Source organism: Schistocerca gregaria, chromosome 10 (assembly GCF_023897955.1).
Source record: "Schistocerca gregaria isolate iqSchGreg1 chromosome 10, iqSchGreg1.2, whole genome shotgun sequence".
Classification (NCBI taxonomy): Eukaryota; Metazoa; Arthropoda; class Insecta; order Orthoptera; family Acrididae; genus Schistocerca; species Schistocerca gregaria.
In genome coordinates this window covers 129,728,094-129,751,341 of record NC_064929.1, presented here as the reverse complement: position 1 = coordinate 129,751,341, position 23,248 = coordinate 129,728,094, and the positions used below count along the sequence as shown (strand labels likewise).

At 43.0% G+C, this 23,248-nt stretch overlaps 1 protein-coding gene across 11 annotated transcripts in view; it reads right to left on the bottom strand.

The window, feature by feature from the left end:
- Positions 1 to 23,248, bottom strand: part of LOC126293183 (F-box/LRR-repeat protein 17-like) — an 85,569-nt gene that overhangs the window by 5,777 nt on the left and 56,544 nt on the right. For all 11 annotated transcript variants that reach the window (XM_049986292.1, XM_049986284.1, XM_049986288.1 and 8 more), the window contains 4 exons: positions 20,452 to 20,804; positions 17,394 to 17,594; positions 7,537 to 7,716; positions 1,602 to 1,832 (listed from right to left, as the gene is read on the bottom strand). In XM_049986292.1, coding sequence (XP_049842249.1) covers positions 1,602 to 1,832; positions 7,537 to 7,716; positions 17,394 to 17,594; positions 20,452 to 20,804 — 965 coding nt within the window. The remainder of the gene's footprint in view (positions 1 to 1,601; positions 1,833 to 7,536; positions 7,717 to 17,393; positions 17,595 to 20,451; positions 20,805 to 23,248) is intronic.

The following is a 23,248-nucleotide window of genomic DNA, read 5'->3' as shown; positions in this document are numbered from 1 at the left end:
CAGCATGTCATTCTCAATGGAGAGCAGCATGTCATTCTCAATGGAGAGAAGTTTTCCGAAGTAAGAGTGATTTCAGGTGTGCCGCAGGGGAGTGTCATAGGACCATTGCTATTCACAATATACATAAATGACCTGGTGGATGACATTGGAAGTTCACTGAGGCTTTTTGCAGATGATACTGTGGTGTATCGAGAGGTTGTAACAATGGAAAATTGTACTGAAATGCAGGAGGACCTGCAGCGAATTGACGCATGGTGCAGGGAATGGCAATTGAATCTCAATGTAGACAAGTGTAATGTGCTCCGAATACATAGAAAGATAGATCCCTTATCATTTAGCTACAATATAGCAGGTCAGCAACTGGAAGCAGTTAATTCCATAAATTATCTGGGAGTACGCATTAGGAGTGATTCAAAATGGAATGATCATAAAAAGTTGATTGTTGGTAAAGCAGATGCCAGACTGAGAATCATTGGAAGAATCCTTCGGAAATGCAATCCGACAACAAAGGAAGTAGGTTACAGTATGCTTGTTCGCCCACTGCTTGAATACTGCTCAATGTGGGATCCGCACCAGATATGGTTGATAGAAGAGATAGAGAAGATCCAACGGAGAGCAGCGCGCTTCGTTACAGGATCATTTAGTAATCGCGAAAGCATTACGGAGATGATAGATAAACTCCAGTGGAAGACTCTGCAGGAGAGACGCTCAGTAGCCCGGTACGGGCTTTTGTTAAAGTTTCGAGAACATACCTTCACCGAAGAGTCAAGCAGTATATTGCTCCCTCCTACGTATATCTCGCGAAGAGACCATGAGGATAAAATCAGAGAGATTAGAGCCCACACAGAGGCATACCGACAATCCTTCTTTCCCCGAACAATAAGAGACTGGAATAGAAGAGAGAACCGATAGAGGTACTCAGGGTACCGTCCGCCACACACAGTCAGGTGGCTTGCGGAGTATGGATGTAAATGTAGATGTAGATGTAGAATGGTAGTGAATGTTTTGGCAGACGATTTCTTCCTCATTATCCAAAGTAACCCTCATTTTCACAAGATGATGTTTGTGCAAGACTGAGCTCGACCCCATCAAAGCAGGAGAGTGATGTCCTGGAGAAGTACTTTGGAGACCGTATTAGGGCTCTCAGGTACCCAGAGGCCACTGACACTGGCCTGGATAGGCCGCCAAATTCTCCAGATCTGAACGTGAGCAACTTCTTTTTGCGCAGCTATATTAAAGAGAAGCTGTACAGCAATAACCACAAAACCATTGCTGAGCTGAAAACAGCCATTCACGAGATCATGAGGGCATCAATGTTCTAACACTTCGGCGGATCATGCAGAATCTTGCTATTTGTTTATGCCACGTCATCGCCAATGATGCCAGGCGTATTTATTGTGTCATAACCTAAATCAGAATATCTGTAGTGATGTGTGTGCATGGGGTAGTTTGTAACTAATTTTTTTTTTTTTTTTTTTTTTTGTTCATATACTTCAATAATTGTAAATCGCCACTGTGTTTTCACACAGGGATAGGTGCCAAATATACACACTGATTAGTACTTTATTTGTGCAGTGGACAGATGCAGCAGTACTACCCACCGGAGCTTCTTTAGTCTGCCAGGAAATTCACGGAACGGCACAGCTCCGATATTGGAGCTGTGCACAATATCCAGGCACCGCAGTTCCTTCATGTCTAAGATCTTCCGAAGGCTCGGTTGCAGCACAGACAAGTCATCGAGTGCCCGGAGGACCAATGTGTGCAGAGCTGGTAGCTGTGATATGAAAGCCATGCAAGCTCCACCCAACCTTTGGCACCCAGAAAGCTCCAATCTGCAAAAAAACAAAACATAAAGGTACCAAAATGTCCATTAAACATTGTAAGAGCTGTGACTGTCCAGTCCAGAAGAACTGGTGGTCTCCAACCATGGTGTGCAGACCGACATCCTGTCAGCTGGTGGATACTCAGTGGCAAAATTACAGTTACAGAAAACTGCTTTGCACATGTTAGTTTACTAATTACTACATTCATAATTCCAAACTGACGTGTGCATTGCGATGATATTTGCAATGAAACTGGACAATGCTACACTCATTTTGAAGTCAACAAAATACACAACATTACTAAACTATACGATACACCACTTTATTAAATAATGTGACACCGTAATGCCACACACGGGTCTGAGTTGTCTGCATTACTACTAGAAAGTTATTTATACTGTGTACATGTATACATCGGTATGAAGTGTTCCTCCAAGTAAATGATGTTAACTCATAATAATTTTTATACCTTGTCATTTCTTTACAGATTTTATTCTTTCAAAAATTTTCTTTATTCTAATACATCTGTTACTAATACTATCAATTACTAAAACTTTTGTATACAATAAACGAAAAAGGTACGACAAAACTGCACTGTTAGACAGACAAACCTAAATACATATGTTTTCTAGACAAACTCACATACACTTGTCACTCACTGGCTGCCACTTTTACAGTTTTAAGTCTACAACAGTGCATTTCTGACCTGTAGTTCTCTGGGAAAATTTTCATAATTTGAAGTCCTCTGTCCTGGTCTCAACTTATCATCTTGTTTCATTCCATCCTATGTAATATAAAACAGAACAAATTAACATACATTAATAATGGAAGTGTGTGCACGAATAATGCTGTGTGGCACATTTTGCAGTTTTTAGGAAATTGACAAAAATTAATTCCACAGAATTATTACAAAACAATAATTTTACAGCAGATATGTATTGTTTGTACATACAGACTCTTGAAAATACTTCATTGTGCTTTTTAAAATTCCGCTAAGCACACTTTTTTTAAAAATAAGTACGTATTAAAATGGGAAAAATACTGTAGCAATGGGCAGATCATTCTGTATTCTACTGCAATGGTGAAGTTGTCTAGAATCTAAAAGTTGTAAGAAAGAAAATTATAACAAGACATAAAATAATACTTATTGTAAACTGATTCCTTTGGTCTTCAAAAAAGTAAGAGAACATGAGCTTTTATCAAGTTTAGACACACATCTGTTACATAAAACTCAGTCATAATGTCCAAGGGATCCCTTTTCTTCTCTTTATGAAGTTTCAGTGCCCCACTGTAGAGCAGTTGGAAACCAGAAGGCAATGGAAAATTTTTTTAGTTGATGTTCAAAACCACATTTTAGAACAGCACGTGTGTCCATGACGCACACTTACATCTTACAGGATTGTCACTAGACAGCTTTGACCTGAGTACATCACAACTTTTCAAACCATACGGCTTTCTTAAAACCAACTCAGTGGATCCTATGCCCTCGATGTCTTCCAGCATCATTTCCTCGATGGGCAGTTTTTAAGGACTGACAAAGGATTCGGCAATGACATACTTCTATCCTGAAGGAACCATAACTCTAACACTTTAATTCTTTTCTTGATCATTGCGATGTTCCAGTCGTTACGTAGGAAACTGTGACTTGAATATAACTTCTAATGTATTCCTGTAAAGTACATGCTTCAAAATAAGTTTTGCCTCACCTCGGTTCCAAGACTTCCAAAACCCGTACATAAAATTGGAATTGAGATCAACATAAACATCATTTCCGTCCTTTTTATTGCTCATGAAGACCACACATTGCATGTTGTACCACCCTACAGTGAGACCTTTAGGTGGTGGCCCAGATTGTTGTACCTCTAATACCCAGTAGCACGTCCTCTTGCACTGATGCATGCCTGTGTCATGGCATACTATTCAGAAGTTCATCAAGGCACTGTTGGTCCAGATTGTCCCTGCCTTCAATGGCAATTTGGCGTAGATCCCTCATAGTGGTTGGATAGGGTTCAAGTCTGGAGAACATGCCGGCCACTCTAGTCGGGTGATGTCATTGTTCTGAAGGAAGTTATTCATAAGATGTGCACCAATGGAGGTGCAAATTGTTGTCCATGGAGACAAATGCCTCTCCAATATGCTGCCAACATGGCTGCATTATCGGTCAGAGGATGGCATTCACATATTGTACAGCTGTTATGGCACTTCCATGACCACCAGCAGCGTACGTCGCCCTCACATAATGCCACCCCAAAACAGCAGAGAACATCCACCTTGCTGCACTCGCTGGACAGTGTGTCTCATTCGTTCAGCCTGACCAGGTCACCACCAAACATGTCCCCGACGATTGGTTGAAGGCATATGTGACACTCATCTCTGAAGAGAACATGATGCCAATCCCAAGCGGTCCATTCGGCATGTTGTTGGGCCCATCTTTACGGCGACGTATGATGTCATGGTTGCAAAGATGGACCTCGCTGTGGGCGTTGGGAGTGAAGTTGCGCATTGTGCAGTCTACTGCACACATTTTGAATCTTAACACAACATCCTGTCACTGCATGAAAAGCATTATTCAACACGGTGGCATTGCTGTCAGGGATCCTCTGAGCCATAATCCGTAAATAGCAGTCATCCACTGCAGTAGTAGCCCTTGGGCGGCCAGAGTGAGGCATATCATTGATGGTTCCTGTCTCAGTGTATCTCCTCCATGTCCAAACAATATCACTTGGGTTCACTCCGAGACACCTGGACACTTCCCTTGTTAAGAGCCCTTCCTGGCACAGAGTAACAATGTGGATGCGTTCGAACCAAGGTACTGACCGTTTAGGCATGGTTGAACTACAGACAACTCGAGCCGTATTCCTCCTTCCTGGTGGAACAACTGGAACTGATCAACTGTCGGACCCCTCCGTCTAATAGGCGCTGCTCATGCATGGTTGTTTACATCTTTGGCGGTTTTAGTGACATTTCTGAAGAGTCACAGGTACTGTGTCTGTGATACAATATCCACAGTCAATGTCTATCTTCAGGAGTTCTGGGAACCAGGGTGATGCAAAACTTTTTGTGCTGGTCAGATAGAAACGTAGTGCTAAAACTCTCCAGTTATTGTTCTGTCTGGCACAGCAACCAGACTGTACAGTCACTTTGCGTTCCATACCTCCCTTCTTCAAGCATATTGTAATTGTTCACCACAGACTTAAGCAGACAAGGAACTATTTTGGCCAAACCTCTCCTTGTGGTGGATTCATCCCACAAATTTACTGTGATGTTTCCAGTACTGACATCACAAACTGTAAAATTATGCCACGACAGCTGTCTTCTGGTAGAATACCTTAGAATGTGTCAATGTAGGCCAAAGTATACCTTTTTGTAGGTCAACACCCATTCCACGTACACTGTTGTTCCTTTTAGCCGTTTTCGTATCTGTTTTTAGTGATTCATGTGCTCGGTCTGCTTTCGTGTGATGCAACTGACTGTAAAGTTCGATGTTGTGCAGTTCTATTTCATCTAAAACTGCAATCATTTTGTGAAACAACGAATCTCACTGTCTGTAAATATCTGACCTAGGTGTTACAAAACACAAATTAAAATCTGCGTGAAAAACACACTGTTAGTGTGACCTGCTTATTGATTTATCAGGAAACTTTTTGGTATACAATCAATACACTCTGCACAGGTTGAGGTTGGGGTGCAGACGTTCTTTTGAGGATTTATTCCTGCTGTAATATCTCGTGTGCTTTGAGAAACTTGCTATGTGTTCCTGAATCAGAGCTCTGTCATCATTTGATAAAATGTTTTCCGTGACCATTTTTAGGAGTGGCCATCCCATCTTTTAGTTTATGTTGAAGAGCTTGTATTCATTGTTGGACAATGCAGAATATTTCAAGCAATGTTCTTTGACACACTTCTTTTTACAGGACTTTGTATTTGAAAGTAGCTCCTTTCCGTGAAGTATCGTCTGTCATTCTTTCATCCGTCTGGCATGCATATTTCCACGGATCTTATCCAGTAAATGGACTCATATCAAGACATGATATTCTTTCTATAGCTTTAACTTAATTTCCAGTTTATGTTCTCGCGTCTTTCTTTTGAGGATACTTCTGGATTGCACACACAAGCGTGAATATGCAGACAATATCATTCAACTGGATTCCAATATTTCACATTCTCTTTTAATTATATGGCGTTATATTTTTTCATTGATGATAGCTACAGAACTGTAATTACTTTTATTCATGTTACTTACTCTTACTGTAATTTTTTTGGAAAATTCAAATAATGTATGTCGCCAGAACCATGTACTCAACAGGGCACATTTACTACTGAACAGAACACACATGCTACTCTGTATACATACATCTTTTTAGAAAACCCATACAGCATTATTCCACTCACATGCGCCAAAGGCTGTTTCACAGGAACTAACTTTCCTTTTCCGATTTATTTTGCAATCTGGCATGACAAAGCCTTTTGGTCTTAATATCCTGCCACTTACTGATGTTAATTTCCCTTTTCCACACATTATTTGCACATTTCAAACCACTGACAGTAAGTGTCACCCCACTACACTTGGCCAGTCTCATAACATACAGCACCGTTCACACAGAGGAGTGAAAACTGTTTAGTGCTGCCCTCAGATGGTAAATGGCTCAAATGGCTCTGAGCACTATGGGACTTAACACCTGAGGTCGTCAGTCCCCTAGAACTTAGAACTACTTAAACCTAACTAACCTAAGGACATCACACAGATCAATGCCCAAGGCAGGATTCGAACCTGCGACCATAGCAGTCACGTGGTTCCGGACTGACGCGCCTAGAACCGCTCGGCCACCGCAGCCGGCTGACGGTAAATGGATCAACTATTACAGCAGGTGATGTATGCTACATTGTTCTCCACAATTATATAAAATGTCAAAATTTGCCATACAGCATTATTTGTGTGCACACTACAATAAATGAAAACTACCTCAGCTGCATTACTACGCATTTGTCGTGTTAGACTAGTTTCATCTGTCGATCACAACTGGGTTGGCAAGTTACGCTCAAGTCATGACATGAATGGTCTGTCCGCTGTATGTAATGTTAAAGACCAAATCGAAAAACATGAATTGTAAACACCCTGCTGACTGTCGAGCAGAAGTATGGTGAGCAAACATGTCACATACGTGCAGTAAACTCAAAACCAGCAGATTCCTGTTTCCAAAATGATATTTTCACTTTGCAGCGGAGTGTGTGCTGATGCGAAAACTTCCTGGCACATTAAAACTGTGTGTTGGACCGAAACTTGAACTTGAGTTCGCATCTCGCTCAGGGCACACAGTTTTAATCTGCCAGGAAGTTTCATATCAACGCACACTCCGCTCCAGAGTGAAAATCTCATTCTGGAAACGTCCTTCAGGCTGTGGCTAAGCCATATCTCCGCAATATCCTTTTTTGAGGAGTGCTTGTTCTGCAACGTTCGCAGGAGAGCTTCTGTAAAGTTTTTAAGGTAGGAGACGAGGTACTGGCAGAAGTAAAGCTGTGAGGATGGGGCGAGAGTTGTGCTTGGGTACCTCACATGGTAGAGCAATTGCCCGCGAAAGGCAAAGGTCCCGAGTTCGAGTCTCAGTCCGGCACACAATTTTTAACTACCAGGAAGTTTCTACAGAAGGAGGCTGTCACTGTGTAACTTAACACCCGTGGGACCTAACATTCACCAGTCAGATATACTACTCACATTTCCAAATGTTCCAGACGGTTGATCATGGCCAGTGCTCTGTCGGTAATTCTCAGTGAAAACCTCAACCTCAGTTCACGCAGATTAGGGCAGCCCTCTGAAATGGCAAGCACCGTGTCATCCTCGAGGTCACTGGCGAAAGGCAGCTGCAGCCGTCGGAGCTGTGTCAGACATCCAGGCCTGGAATCGCAAAAAAGAAAGATGTATAACGGAGTTTCGGGTAGGACTACATACTCTACGAAGAAATGTGGATGTCTCCACTGATGTCCACAGAAAGAGAAAGGGTGTCCCATAAAGAATGCAATTTATAAATTGAGCAGCGATTTCAGCTTGTTAGGTAGCTGGGCCTGAAATGTAAGCGACTGTTACCTGTTGGTACTGAAATTACCTACTGTCACGGTAAGTTGGCATTTGCGCTTATTGGTGTCAGCTAAAATGGAGCGATACACAACAGATCGACACGTCAGGAGTTTGAAAGTGCATGTTGAGTTCGGTGAATGCTACGCAGAGACTGTGCGAAAACTGTAATTTTTGGTAGGCGAAATGCACCTATGTGTCCACAGTACAGCGACTGGTGAGGAAACTTGAAGATACAGGATCGACAGAACATCAAATCATCTGGACGTCCAAGTCCATGTCCTCGTTCCCATCATTCAGTAGATAATATCACTGTCGTCAGTGAGAGCATCACTACGAGCCCAGTGAGCTGATTTGCGGCCATTCTCAAGGGTCGGCCAGTCTGAGAAGCAGTTTGCATCAAATTTTAACAGAACACCTGCATTTGCATCCTTCTACAACCCAACTAACATGAGAGCTGTAACTGACGGACCGTTTGAAGTAACGAACATTTTCCGACTGGATATTCACAAAACAAGAATTCAATAGCAATTTTTGTTAGGAAAATAATATTCAGTGATGAGGCACACTTCCAGGTTAATGGTTATGTGAATAAACAAAATTGCTGGATTTAGGGCACGGAGATTCCTAGCACGGTCTGTGAGAAGTCTCTTTATCTGGAGCATGTCACCGTTTGGTACCGGTTATGGGGTGGCGGATTAATTAGGAATTTTTTTTTTTTTTTAAGTCAGTGACATGTGATCATTATCACCACATGATAACACAGTTTTTATGGCTGCAGATGCAAGTACTGAATACAGAAAACATGTGGTTCAAACAGGATGGGGTAAACTACTACACTGCCAGGGAAATGACAACGTTGCCGACAGAAAGATTCTCCGCTCATCTTATCTCTTACAATGGCGATCAGAAGTGACTACTGAGATCATCTGATTTGACACTGTGTGACTTTTTTGTAGGGATAAGTCAAATCTTCTACTTACGTAAACAATCCACAAACCATCCCTCCACCCGAGGCAGGGATTTGACATGTCATGGGTCAAATTCAAGCAGAATTTTGCTCCAGAGTCATTGAAAATTTTGCCCACAGAGTAGATGTGTGCAGATGAAGCTGTGCACATTTGCCTGATATTTTGTGTGTTTCATACTGACATAATACTACCAGCAATCTTCAAATAAATTGCGTGTATTATTCCTAAATTTAAAGAAATGCAGTCTTCATGGGACACCCTATACTATTCTACACCATCATAATTGATACACTCCAAATGCTTCCATTCTTTACACTGTCAAATGGCAGAATCATTCATCACATGATTTCAATTCTCCAAAACAAGTGAATGTGAGTGTTCATTGTTATCAAACTACAAATACATAATTTACTCCTACTTCTTGACCTTTCAACAATTATGGCACTCTTATCACAGCCAGCATCATCCATTGTTGAGTACATTATTCCACACAAAAAACTGTGCAAAACTGAAGAAACATTATCTGTTTATCATTCACGCAATCAAAGCCTACATTTCACAATTTTGAATCCAACAATGAAGCACATAACATAATGACGCGCTGCTGACGAACGCAATTTACACTCACCGTTCTTCCCGTCTCCAAATACGTCTCACATAATCCTCGTCCTAAAACCGGCGATGTTATACGTAGCGCAGTCACAAAGATATTAGCAAAAGCACTTAATCACTCCTCACTGCAGTGTTTTCTCCAGATCTATGACAGTATGCAATCTTCCAGTAGTATTCCTTCAGCCCACAGGATGTGTACTAACAGCATGTCCCTTATTTTAGTCAAGTTGTACCACAAAGCACTTTTATCTCTAATTTGATGCAGTATTATTTCGTTAGTTACTCAAGCCAACCCTCTTGTCTTCCAGTGGTGGTCTACAATGTACTTCTTCACGAACAATAGTATGACTATCTCCAAATGTTTTAACCCTTTTCTTCTCATTTCACCACTTGTACTGTTTCCTTCATGAACACCTCTAATTTGTCAATGAATTCTGAAAGCTTTCATGCATTACGCATTACGCACTGTGCATTGCTCACACATGGCAGGATTTTCAATTAATTGCGGCACTTTCAATACACACAAAAAACGTGCAACGACAAATGCTTCTGTCTTGTCACTACCAGTAGCCAGTCAGTGAAAGGTAACAGAATGCACCCATGGATCACCAAACACAGCACCGCAGCTGCCATATTTAAATCAAAAATTACATTTATATCTACCAGGTGTACCAGTATGAAATGTGCATTTTTTTCTGAAAATGAAACACTAATTTTGAATTGAAAAGTAAAAACATTTTATTCAAAGTACTGACCATTGCTTTCTATACATTTTGACCGCCTTTCTGGCAATTTGTGCACACCACACCAATGTAAATGTTCATCTTTTGAAGCAAACTAATCAGACACCCAATTTCTGACTTCTTCGTAGGAATCAAAGTGTTCCTCAGCCAACGCGTGCGTCACTGATGAAAACAAAAAAGGTAGTCGGAAGCGGGCCAAGCCTGGTGAATATGGCAGGTGGGGTAGCAGCTCCTAGCCAAGTGTTTTGATTGTATCCTGAACCAGTTTTGCTTTGTGTGAAATGTGCATTGGCGTGTAAAAAATTACTTTGTCATGTCTTCTGGCCCATTCTGGTCTTTTTTTCTACCAATGCATAGTTCAAATTAATCATTTGTTGTCTGTAGCGATTAGTATTCAGTTTCACCGGGTTTTAGAACCTCATGATACACCACAGCTTTCTGATCCCACCAAACACAGAGCATTGTCTTCTTGCCGAAGCGGTCTGGTTTTGCAGTTGATGTTGATGGTTGTCTCGAATTAACCCACGATTTTTCCCATTTAGGATTCTTAAAATAAATCCATTTTTCATCGCCAGTAACAATTCAATGCAAAATTTATTTTCTTCCATGTCTTTTTGAAGCAAAATTTGACAAATGGTTTTTTCGGTCTTTCATTCAAATCGTGTGGCACGCATTTTCCACACTTTTGGATCTTTCCCATAGCTTTCAAACGGTCAGAAATTGTTTGTTGTGCAACATTTAGCACTGCTGCCGTTTGCTTCTGACTCAAAGTCCAATATTGCTTGCAATTCGGTGTCTTCGATCTTTTTTTGTGGTCTTCCACGTTCATTTCTTACATCAAAATCATTATTTCTGAACAGTTTAAACCATCTTTTGCATGTTGCTTCTCATAGAGCATGATCACCATATGCCTCGACAAGCATTGGATGCGACTCTGCAGCACTTGTTTTTCAAATGAAAACAAAAAATTAATGATTTCTGTAAATTATTACTTTCTGGTACAAAATTGAACACTATTAACACAATGAAAACATGTCATGATGTTTGTTCCATGACTAAATGTATATTAAATATCTTCGACAGATGTCATACCAACCAAACAAAAACGAATTAAGGCTTGTTCACAACAAATGTTCCCTAATGACATATTTGTATCTTAACGCTCATTTCATAGTGGTACACCTGGTATACGGTACAAACAACATAAATGTGCAGCACAGAGTACTTTCATTTTTCCACTTATTAGGGCTTCTATCAATTTCATTCGCATAAGCAGCACACGAAGAAGTAATGCTTAAATACACAGCAATCAATCTAATTTTGTGTAATAGTTGAGACCTACATTCAAGCATCGGCCAGTTCAGGTTTATGAGCATTTCCATTACACTTCTTCCCACATCACGCAAACTTGTGACGATATGCGTTGTTGTTTTTATTGTTATTGTCCTCATCATTGCCTTCAGTCCAAAGACTGGTTTGATGCAGCTCTCCATGCTACTCTATCCTGTGCAAGCCTCTTCATTTCCTAGTAACTACTGCAACCAACATCCTTCTGAATCTGCTTTTGTACTTGTCTGTTGGGTTCTCTCTACAGTTTTACAGAGGGAGAATATGCCCTACCAAACAACCATCTTTTTGCCAAGTTATGTCATAAATTTATTTTCTCTCCAACTCTATTCAGTACCCCCTCATTAGTTACGTAACCTACCCATCTACTCTTCGGCATTCTGCTGTAGCACCACATTTCAAAAGCCTCTATTCTTATCTCACCTGAACTATTTACCATCTGCGTTTCACTTCCAGACGAGGCTACACTTAAATTCATATTCAATGTCAACAAATTTATGTTCTTGAGAAACACCTTTCCTTAGCCACTGCCAGTCCACATTTTATATCCTCTACTTCAACTAGCCATCATAAGTTATTTCACTGCCCCAATAGCAAAACAAATCTACTTTCGAGACACTGTCCATTCCGCTTCGCTGATCTTCTTTCTACAGGTTCAATGTCCATTGACAGTACTACACTGTATGGATCCCACACATTTGAGCAATATTCTAGGATGGCTGGCAAGAGTATATTGTAACCAGTCTGCCTTGTAGGTTTGTTGCATTTTTCTGTTATCTGACTTGTGAATTGAACTCGGGCACTTGTTTCAGCTATAACTGAGCCTATGTTAATATTAGCATTTGAATACATTTCAACCCAGTTGTGACTCGTTGCTATTGCAATCATAGGATGCTACAAATTTTTGTTTTCTGAAGAGGACAATTTTACATTTCTCACATTTGAAGCAAGTTACCATTCTTCGCACCACTTTGAAATCTTATCAAAAGCTGACTCAATATTTGTTTAGCTTTAACAGGCAATACCATGTTACAGATAAATGCAAGATGTGCAAAAGTTCTGAGGTTACTATTAATATTGCTCCAAGGTCATTCATACACACCGTGAACAGCAAAGGTCCCAACACACTTCCCTGGGGCATGCCTGGAGTTACTCCACCTCTCAATGCCTCTCTGTCTTATGACATGCTACATCCTCAATCTTGTCACAAATTTCATCACATATCTATGTGATTGTCCTTTCATTACTATATATTAGTGTGGTAAAGTATCAAATGCTGATCAGAATATTACTTACCATAATGAAGACACTTCAGGTTGCAAACAGACACAATTAAAAGACACTCACATATAGCTTTCAGCCACAGCCTTTGTCAGTAAACACACGCACACACACGCACACACACACACACACACACACACACACATACACACACACGAAAGCCAACTCCACCAACTTGGGCCAGAATGCAACATCTTCGGCCAAGGGAAAGGGGTGGCAGTAGACAGGTGAGGAGAGAGACGAACACTGTCTGGTGGAGTGTGAATGGACTAGACTGCAAACAGGTGCAGTGTCAGGAAGTTGTGGGGCCGGAGGGAGGTAAAAAAAAGGAGAAAACAAGAAGAGGAGCAGGGAAATACAGGTGGATGCATTGGCAGAGGGCTGAAAATAAACAGGCTGCGAGACGAGAATGGGGAGAAGATGGTAGGGTGGAAACTGTTGGGTAGACGGTGTGGGGACTGTTTTTTACTTTTGGTCGAGGCCGGGATAATTACACGAGTGGAGAATGTGTTGTAAGGACAACTCTCATCTGCACAGTTCAGAAAAGCTGGTGAAGGGAAGGATCCAGATGGCTCCGGTAGTGAAGCAGCCATTGAAATCGAGTGTTTTGTGTTCACGTTGGCCACAGTTTGGCAGTGGCCGTTCATCTACATCTACATCCATACTCCACAACCCACCTGACGGTGTGTGGCGGAGGGTACTTTCAGTACCTCTATCGGTTCTCCCTACTATTCCAGTCTCGTATTGCGCATGGAAAGAAGGATTGTCGTTATGCCTCTGTGTGGGCTCTAATCTCTCTGATTTTATCCTCATGGTCTCCTCGCGAGATATACGTAGGAGGGAGCAATATACTGCTTGACTCCTCGGTGAAGGTATGTTCTCGAAACTTCAACAAAAGCCCGTACCGAGCTACTGAGCATCTCTCCTACTGAGTCTTCCAATGAAGTTTATTATCTCCGTAACACTTTTGTGATTACTAAATGATCCTGTAACGAAGCGCGCTGCTTTCCATTGGATCTTCTCTATCTCTTCTATCAACCCTATCTGGTACGGATCCCACACTGCTGAGCAGTATTCAAGCAGTGGGCGAACAAGCATACTGTAACCTACTTCCTTTGTTTTCAGATTGCATTTCCTTAGGATTCTTCCAATGAATCTGTCTGGCATCTGTTTTACCGACGATCAACTTTATACGATCATTCCATTTTAAATCATTCCTAATGCGTACTCCCAGATAATTTATGGAATTAACTGCTTTCAGTTGCTGACCTGCTATATTGTAGCTAAATGTTATGGGATCTTTCTTTCTATGTATTCGCAGAACATTACATGTGTCTACATTGAGATTCAATTGCCTGGTGGTCAGCTGGTCGGTAGTCATACCAATGTAAAAAGCTGTGCAGTGACTGCAGCAAAGCTGGTATATGATGTGGTTGCTTTCACAAGTGGCACGGACCCTGATGGAGTAGGACAAAACTGTGGCAGGAATGGAATAGGAAATGCTTGGTGGGTGGATTGGGCAGGTTTTGTACCTGACTCTTCCACAGGGACATTATCCTTGTGGCAAGGTGTTGGGATTGGGACTGGCGTAGGGATGGACTAGGATGTTGTGAAGGTTGAATGGGTAATGGAACACCACTTTAGGAGAGGGGGAGAGTATTTCGGGTAGAATGTCCCTCATTTCAGAGCACGGTGACAGGTAATCGAAGCCCTGGCGAAGGATTTGGTTCTCCTGTTTCAGTCCAGGATGGTACTGAGTGACAAAGGGGACTGTCCTTTGTGGCTGGTTCTGGTGGTGGGAGGATTGGGGTTTTCATGGGAAATGGCACAGGGTACCTGTCTGCTGACTACATCTGGGGAATAGTGCCTGTGTGTGAAAGCCTTCATGAGACCCTCAGCAGGCTATATGGGAGGAATGACGGCTGTGAAAATGCAGGTACTGTTGCTAGTTGGTGGGTTTAATGTGGACAGAGGTGTGTGCAGATGGGGTCATCAGAAAGGAAGAGAAAAACATTTCAGAAGGTGGCACTGTGTTGAGGAGGATCACATGAAGTGGATGGGAGGGAAGGTGTTAAGGTTGTGAAGGAGCAAAGATAGGCCGTTTTGGCCCTGGGTCAAAATCATGAAGGTATCACCAATGAACCTGTACTAGGCTAGGGGTTTGGTGTTTAGGGAGGTTGGGAATGTCTTCTCTAGATGGCCCTTAAAAAGTTTGGCACAGGAGGGTGCCATGTGGGTGATGTTCTGGGAAAGAGCTAAGGCTTGAACTTCTTCCGGGAACATCTCCCATGAATCCATTTCCTCCTCACACCTGTGACATGCCACACACCCACCTTCTACGTGTTCTCAAAATCCACAAACCCAACTATCCTGGATGCCCCAATGTGGCCTGTTATTGTACCCCCAAGTGAAGAATTTGAGCACTAACTGACCGACACATCCGTAATCTAGCCTTCCGCATCAAAGACACCAACCACTTCCTTCAATGACTCTCCGCCATCCCCATTCCTTTACTTCCTGGATCCCTACTAGTTACTGTTAACACCACCTCCCTATACACCAACATACCTTACATCCATGGTCATACCGCTATTGAGCACTACCTTTCCTATCATCATACAAACTCCAAACCCACTATCTCATTCCTCATACATCTTATTAACTTTATCCTAACCCACAAATATTTCTCATTTGAAGGGAAATTATATAAACAAATCTGTGGCACAGCCACGGGCACCCCGCATGGCACCTTCCTATGCCAACCTTTTTATGGGCCATCTAGTGGAGACCTTCCTAGCATCATAATAGACCAAAGGCCTATCTAATTCAGGTTTATTATTGATCTTCATGACCTGGACCCATGGCCAAAACACCCTATTTTTGTTCCTTCAAAATCTCAACACCTCTCCCATCCACTTCAACCTAGCCTGCTGTGATCATAGATGCTGACCACCTCCTCTCTGATGGCTCCATCTCCACATTTGTCCACATTAAACCCACGACCCACCACAGAACTCACATTTTGACAGCTGTCGTCCCATCCATACCAAAAAATTCCTCCCATATAGCGTGGCTACCCAGTGACAGCATATCTGTAGTGACAAAAACTACCATGCTCAGTATGCTGAGGGTCTCTCAAAGGCTTTCACACACAGGCACTATCCCCCGGATGTAGTCCGCAAACAGATACCCTGTGTCATTTCCCCTCACAACCCCAATCCACCCACCACCCCCAAGAACCAGCCACAAAGTACTGTCCGCTTTGTCACCCAATATCACCCTGGACTGAAACAGGTGAACTGCACCCTTTCACAGGGCTTCGATTACGTATCTTCGTGCGCTGAAATGAGGGACATCCTACCCGAGATACTTTCCATCCCTCACGAAGTGGTGTTCCCTCGCCCACCTAATCTCCACAACATCATAGTGCATCCCTACGCCACACCAAATCCCAACCCCCTGCCACAAAGGTCATATCCCTGTGGAAGAATCGGGTGCAAAAACTGCCCAATCCACCCACCCACCACTTCCTACTCCAATCCTGTTATAGGTTTATCCTACACCATCAGGGTCCGGGGCACTTGTGAAAGCAGCCATGTCATTTACCTGCTCTGCTGCAGTCACTGCACAGCTTTTTATACTGGTATGACTACCAACCAGCTGACCACCAGGATGAATGGCCACTGCTAAACTGTGGCCACCATGTGGCACAACGTGCAGCTGAAAACAACACACTCAATTTCAATTGCTGCTTCACTACCGGAGCCATCTGGATCCCCCTTCCGCCGTCAGCTTTTCTGAACTGCGCGTATGGGAATTAGCTTTACAACACATTATCCACTCCTGCATGTATCCCAGCCTCAAACTAAGATATCATACTGTCCTCACACCCTCCACCCAACAGTTTCCACCTTGTTTGTCCTGTCATCTCCTCCTCATTCTCGCTTCCCACCCTGTTTATTTGCTCCCCTCTGCCAATGCATCTGCCTGTCTTTCTACACCACTCTCCTTTTTTGTTCGTATTGTGCCCACCTCCCTGTCCCACAATCTACTGACACTGCGCTTGTTTACAATCTAGTTCTGGCACACTCCACGAGACAGTGTTCGTCTTCCCCCCCCCACCTGTGCACTGTTATCCCAACCCCCTCCAGATTGCTGCTTGCAACCCATGTGATGTTGCATTCCGGCCCACGCTGTTGGATTTGGCTGTCGTGTGTGTGTGTGTGTGTGTGTGTGTGTGTGTGTGTGTGTGTTTACTGATGAAGTATTTGGCCAAAAGCTATATGTGTGTGTCTTTCAATCACGCTTGTCTGCAACTTGGCATGTCTTCTTTACAGTAAGTAGCAATCTATCTTCTCCTACAATGCTGGTATTCCTACCTGGAATTTCCATTGTTTGCTTTTCAGGATACGGCATGTACGCAGAAAACATTCCTCGTACCCACCTCTGGTCACCTCAAAGAATGAAATTTTGGTAATATAAACTATAACAGTGCCAAACTAAACAATGTTGACATCTAAAACAGTAATAATGACAAGTGACTTACTGAAATGCATAAGATACCGTATGTGGTACACGTGGAAAGAGGCGCTCAATGCACAGCTCCTCCAGAGTGTGTAGCTCACCGAGGGCTTGAAACGCCGCGGTTTCGTGACGTTCGGCATCCAACTCGTTTGTCACATTAAAATTGACCAGCCGCAGTTTTTTAAGTGAAGTGTTATACTTTTTCAGCAGCTGCACAGTACACCTGTGGACAGATCACAAAGTTCATTTCTTTATCTCATTTACACACATAAATGTCAAAGATATGGAGACTACGAAATAATACTACCGAGAACTCTGGACTGAGGAACACTATAAAGGAGAAGAATTAGCAAATTCAGAGGATGACAGGGACTAATTTGTATATTCAGGTGGTGACGAAACACTAGGCAAGATACGGGAATACAGGAGAGGCCCTGAAACAGATGAAACACAGAAAATCTGCAGGACATGCAATCGACATACTACTTCTTCAGTACACAGGGTTAAAGCTGCAACTGAGGCTCTAGAAGACAAGGGTGGCACCTGAGTTATGGCAGCCAGTAGAGATGATATTGCTCTACAAAGAATGATGGTGAAATGTCCGTGAGACCTACAGAGAATTAACTCTATGTGACTATCACCTACATTCGACATCACAACAACCATTCACAAACGGGAAGCAGTATTAGTCGTGGAGGTTACATAAAAATGTTGGGGGATACAGAAAACGGGGCATTCGTCATCTTAACGCGGAAACGGAGCGATTTACCGCAAGTCCAAAAGCAGTCCATTGGCTTCTGGACCAAGTGTGAAACCATTTCCAAAATGAGTATGTTTGTAAACTCTCCGCAGGGTGTCGGATAGTGCGTGGTTGTAACAGTCTAAATCTATATCCATACTCCGCTAGCCATCTGAACGTGTGTGGCGGAGGGTACTTTGTGTACCTCTATTGTTCTCCCTTCTATTCCAGTCTCGTATTTTTCGTGGAAAAAAAGATGGTCAGTATGTCTCCGTGTGGGCTCTAATCTCTCCGATTTTATCCTCATGGTCTCTTCGCGAGATATACGTAGGAGGGAGCGATATACTGCTTGACTCCTCGATGAAGGTATGTTCTCGAAACTTCAACAAAAGCCCGTACCGAGATACTGAGCGTCTCTCTTGCAGAGTCTTCCACTGGAGTTTATTTATCATCTCCGTAATGCTTTCACGAGTACTAAATGATCCTGTAACAAAGCGCACTGCTCTCCATTGGATTTTCTCTCTCTCTTCTATCAACCCTATCTGGTACAGATCCAACACTGCTGAGCAGTATTCAAGCAGTGGGCAAACAAGCGTACTGTAACCTACTTCCTTTGTTTTCGGATTGCATTTCCTTAGGATTCTTCCAATGAATCTCAGTCTGGCGTCTGCTTTACCGACGATCAACTGTATATAATCATTCTATTTTAAATCACTCCTAATGCCTACTCCCAGATAATTTATGGAATTAACTGCTTCCAGTTGCTTACCTGCCATATTGTAGCTAAATGATAAAGGATCTCTTTCTTTCTATGTATTCACAGCACATTACACTTGTCTACTTTGAGTTTCAGTTGCTGTTCCCTGGACCATGCGTCAATTCGTTGCAGATCCTCCTGCATTTCAGTACAATTTTCAATTGTTACAACCTCTCAATATACCACAGCATCATCTGCAAAAAGCTTCAGTGAACTTCCAATGTTATCCACAAGGTCATTTATGTTTATTGTGAATAGCAACGGTCCTACGACACTCCTCTGCGGCACACCTGAAATCACTCTTACTTCGGAAGACTTCTCTCCAATCACACATTTGGCCTCATAGTCCTTATGCTCTTACTTTGTCTATTAAATGACTGTGGGGAACTGTATCGAATGCCTTGCGGAAGTCAAGAAACACGGCGCACCTACCTGGGAAACAGTGTCTATGGCCCTCTGAGTCTCGTGGATGCTACGTTCTTCTAGAGACCTACGGTACACCGCTGCAAGAAGGGGAGCAAGTTCCTTCGCGTACTCTGTGTAAAATCTAACTGGTATCCTATCAGGTCCAGCGGCCTTTCCTCTTTTTGAGCGATTTTAATTGTTTCTCTATCCCTCTGTCATCTATTTCGATATCTACCATTTTGTCATCTGTGCGACAATCTAGAGAAGGGACTACAGTGCAGTCTTCCTCTGTGAAACAGCTTTGGAAAAAGACATTTAGCATTTCGGCCTTCAGTCTGTCATCCTCTGTTTCAGTACCATTTTGGTCACAGATTGTCTGGACATTTTGTTTTGATCCACCTACTGCTTTGACATAAGACCAGAATTTCTTAGGATTTTCTGCCAAGTCAGTACATAGAACCTCACTTTCAAATTCATTTAACGCCTCTCACATAGCCCTCCTCACACTACATTTCACTTCGCGTAATTTTTGTTTGTCTCCAAGGCTTTGTCTATGTTTATGTTTTCCTGTGAAGTTCCCTTTGCTTCCGCAGCAGTTTTCTAACTCGGTTGTTGTACCACGGTGGCTCTTCACATAGCCCTCCTCACACTACATTTCACTTCGCGTAATTTTTGTTTGTCTGCAAGGCTTTGTCTATGTTTATGTTTTCCTGTGAAGTTCCCTTTGCTTCCGCAGCAGTTTTCTAACTCGGTTGTTGTACCACGGTGGCTCTTTTCCATCTCTTACAATCTTGCTTGGCACATACTCATCTAATGCTCGTACGCGATTTGAGGTATCAAAATGCGATTTTTGCAAACGATAGCACACGACGAGGCGCATACGCCATGCGTTTAATACTCAAAACTTTTCTATTTGGTGAGATATAGAAGTAACTCTTCCACAGCAGTGAGAGGTCGGCAACTCGGGATGCGTACAGATGTCTGAAACACTATAGGAAAACTCCAGCACAGAGCACACGTACGTGTCTGCAACACTCGGGGGAGCGGCTCAGCATGACACGTATACGTTCCCGCGGCAGTGAAAGGGTTGAAAGACGTACTCGCTTCTATATGGCAGTTATTAGACGAGTTAAGTGAACTAAATATGCTACAAAATTATGCGCCCCTCTGCATGCTCACCTCGTTTCCTGAACTTCCTCCATCATCCAGGGCAGTGTGGCAGAAGTGAGGATGTGCCTCTTCACCTTCAGGAAGTATTCTAAGTCGAACACGCTGTAACAGCTCGAGTCAATGTGTATCTCCTGCAGCTGGGGACAGGAATTGGCCAGGATGCGCAGCTTTACAAATCCCATGGGGCCGAAGGTCGTGCGCATTCCCAGGCTGTGGAGGTCCGGACGCAGCCCCAGGCTGGTCACGCTGCTCAGATGCTGCAGGTTGGACAGCAGTTGCACGTACTGTCCATCCGAGAGGAGGCTGCTCCCCAGTGTCAGCTTCTGTATCTTCGGACACTTCTCGAATACGTACTTCATAAGCTGCGAGAAGAACAAAATGTGGCACATCTTTTAGGAAGCCAGTTAAACTTTCCACAGTAAAACTACAAGGAAACATTTACTAATGCGTACCACAATTGGGTTGGGTTGTTTGGGCAAGGAGACCAGACAGCGAGGTCATCGGTCTCATGGGACTAGGGAAGGATGGAGAAGGAAGTCGGCCACGTCCTTTTAAAGGAACCATCCCGGCATTTGCCTGGAGCGATTTAGGGAAATCACGGAAAACCTAAATTTAGATGGCCGGACGCGGGATTGAAGCGTCGTCCTCCCGAATGCATACCACAATTAATTTGTTCTCTCGTTTCTAGTTCGTTCCAGAGATAGTGTTCAGAATCGTGGCAATGAAAATGACAAATTTTCTTCATAATCCTAAAGCAATAGTGGAGTTTACTTAATGTAATTGTTAACCCTCAGCTCTCAACCATGGGACAGGCCCGACAATGTAAACAATTGATTAGACTCGCACGGCGGCAACCACAACCGTAGATGGAAGCATAACAGACCAAAGACATTACTAGCTAGGAACTAAACACCTATGGTTCATAAAATGCTAACACGACAGTACTGGCGAGCCCCTGCAACACAGTTATTACTGGAAACCCAGATGTGCGACCAGCCGAAAAACAGGCAACTGCAGGGAAACCGTACTGTACACAGCACGCAAACCAGCCACCCCCCCCCCCCCCTCACCCTACACCATCTGTGAGACGATCCATGACCAATCAACCACTAATGTACAACGACCTTGAACTGTTGCAGGGACGCAGCAACTGCAGCAAGCGCCGCAACAAGCTCCAACGACGACAAAGGTAACGATGCACGTTACCTCGAACTAACACAACCACACCTTGCAAACACTGTCGCAGATAGCAAGCCGCTACTGCTCTTACTACCCGTCCCACTGTCGCAGAGGTATTTTTTCCCTTAGCTCTTGCCTTGGCACTTTTTTTCCTCTGCCCTTACAACCGCTACCCTTCAATCGTTTTCGACCACTTCTATCTCCTGATGGACCATGTTAATGAGTAATCTTACCCAGACGCATGGACAACATCACAGCCCGCATCCTGTGAGGCCTGATTCAAAAACTAACATGTTTACGGAGGTGACAGTAGAACATTTGGTTTGGTCACCATGTTGGTGTGGGCATTGAGGGGCCCCATCCTTAAAAAAAAAAATCGCACAGTGGCCGTCGCCCGATGTGAACTTCCGTTCACTGTAACTGGTATACTGGAGCTTTCACTGCCTTACATCTTGTACTGAAGAGTTCTAACATCTACCGGCAAGCAATGTAACTACATGGAAATGCATCTAGCGAATGCACACTAAGTTGCTGTCACGTTCCTGATTCATTCTGCAGGTAGTGTTCAGAATCGTAGCAACAAGAATGGCTAGTTTACTTCGCAATCCTGAAGCAACAGTAGAGATACTAGACAAAAGTGTGAATGATACGAGTGATTTTAGCAATGACAGCAGTAACAAAACAGTGACAGTAGTCAACTGCTTCATTCTGTACAACTTGGGTGTTACCACCAACCCAACTGAGCCACTAGACATATAGGAGTGGCATTTCTGAAAGCTCTGGTTGGGAATGTACAGTACAAAAATGGAAGAGGGAAAGACCATTCACTTTCGATGACGAGGAGAGACGGTCGAAGCAGCCACACTTCATTTGCCCGAACAAAAAGATCGACAGCAAGGGATGTGCTGTTTGCAATAACAGGAAGGTAAAAGATTGTACAAGAGAAGCTGTCCACTACTGCAACACGCGTTCCAGAAAACCAGAAATCCATCTGGATGAATACTTCGAAAAGTACTGCCCACTGAAGAAATATAGGGCATACATAATGATGATGATGATTATTGGTTTGTGGGGCACTCAACTGTGTGGTCATCAGCACCCATACAAATTCCCAATTTTTCCACAGTCCAAGTTTTATACACAGTATGAAGGGGAGGATGAAATGATGAGGACAACACGAATACCCACTCCCCAGGCACAAAAAATCCCCCAACCTGGCTGGGAATCGAACCCGGGAACCCGTGATCCACAGGCAGCAACGCTAGCAACTGGACCACGAGCTGCAGAGTAGGGCATAAATGACGAAATAGTGAAATGAAAGACAAAACATGACATGATTAGTGTTACAATGTATGTCTAACTTGTTTTATTGTTCAGTTTGTGGTTAGCCTTTGCATAATTTCATACTGAGTGAGAGAGATTATTCAGTGCAAATATTATAAATACAGTGACAGTACAGGGTGAAAAAAAAATTGAGAAGGAAGAGTTGCTGCAGTCATCTGTTAAAGACTGAGGTGAGTGAGGTATCATTATCTGTTAATGCATTCCAACTTCTCTCGTTAGTACTAAACCGATTTGGTACGCAAGAATATTTCTCTGCACTTTGAGAACAAATAACATAGAGAGA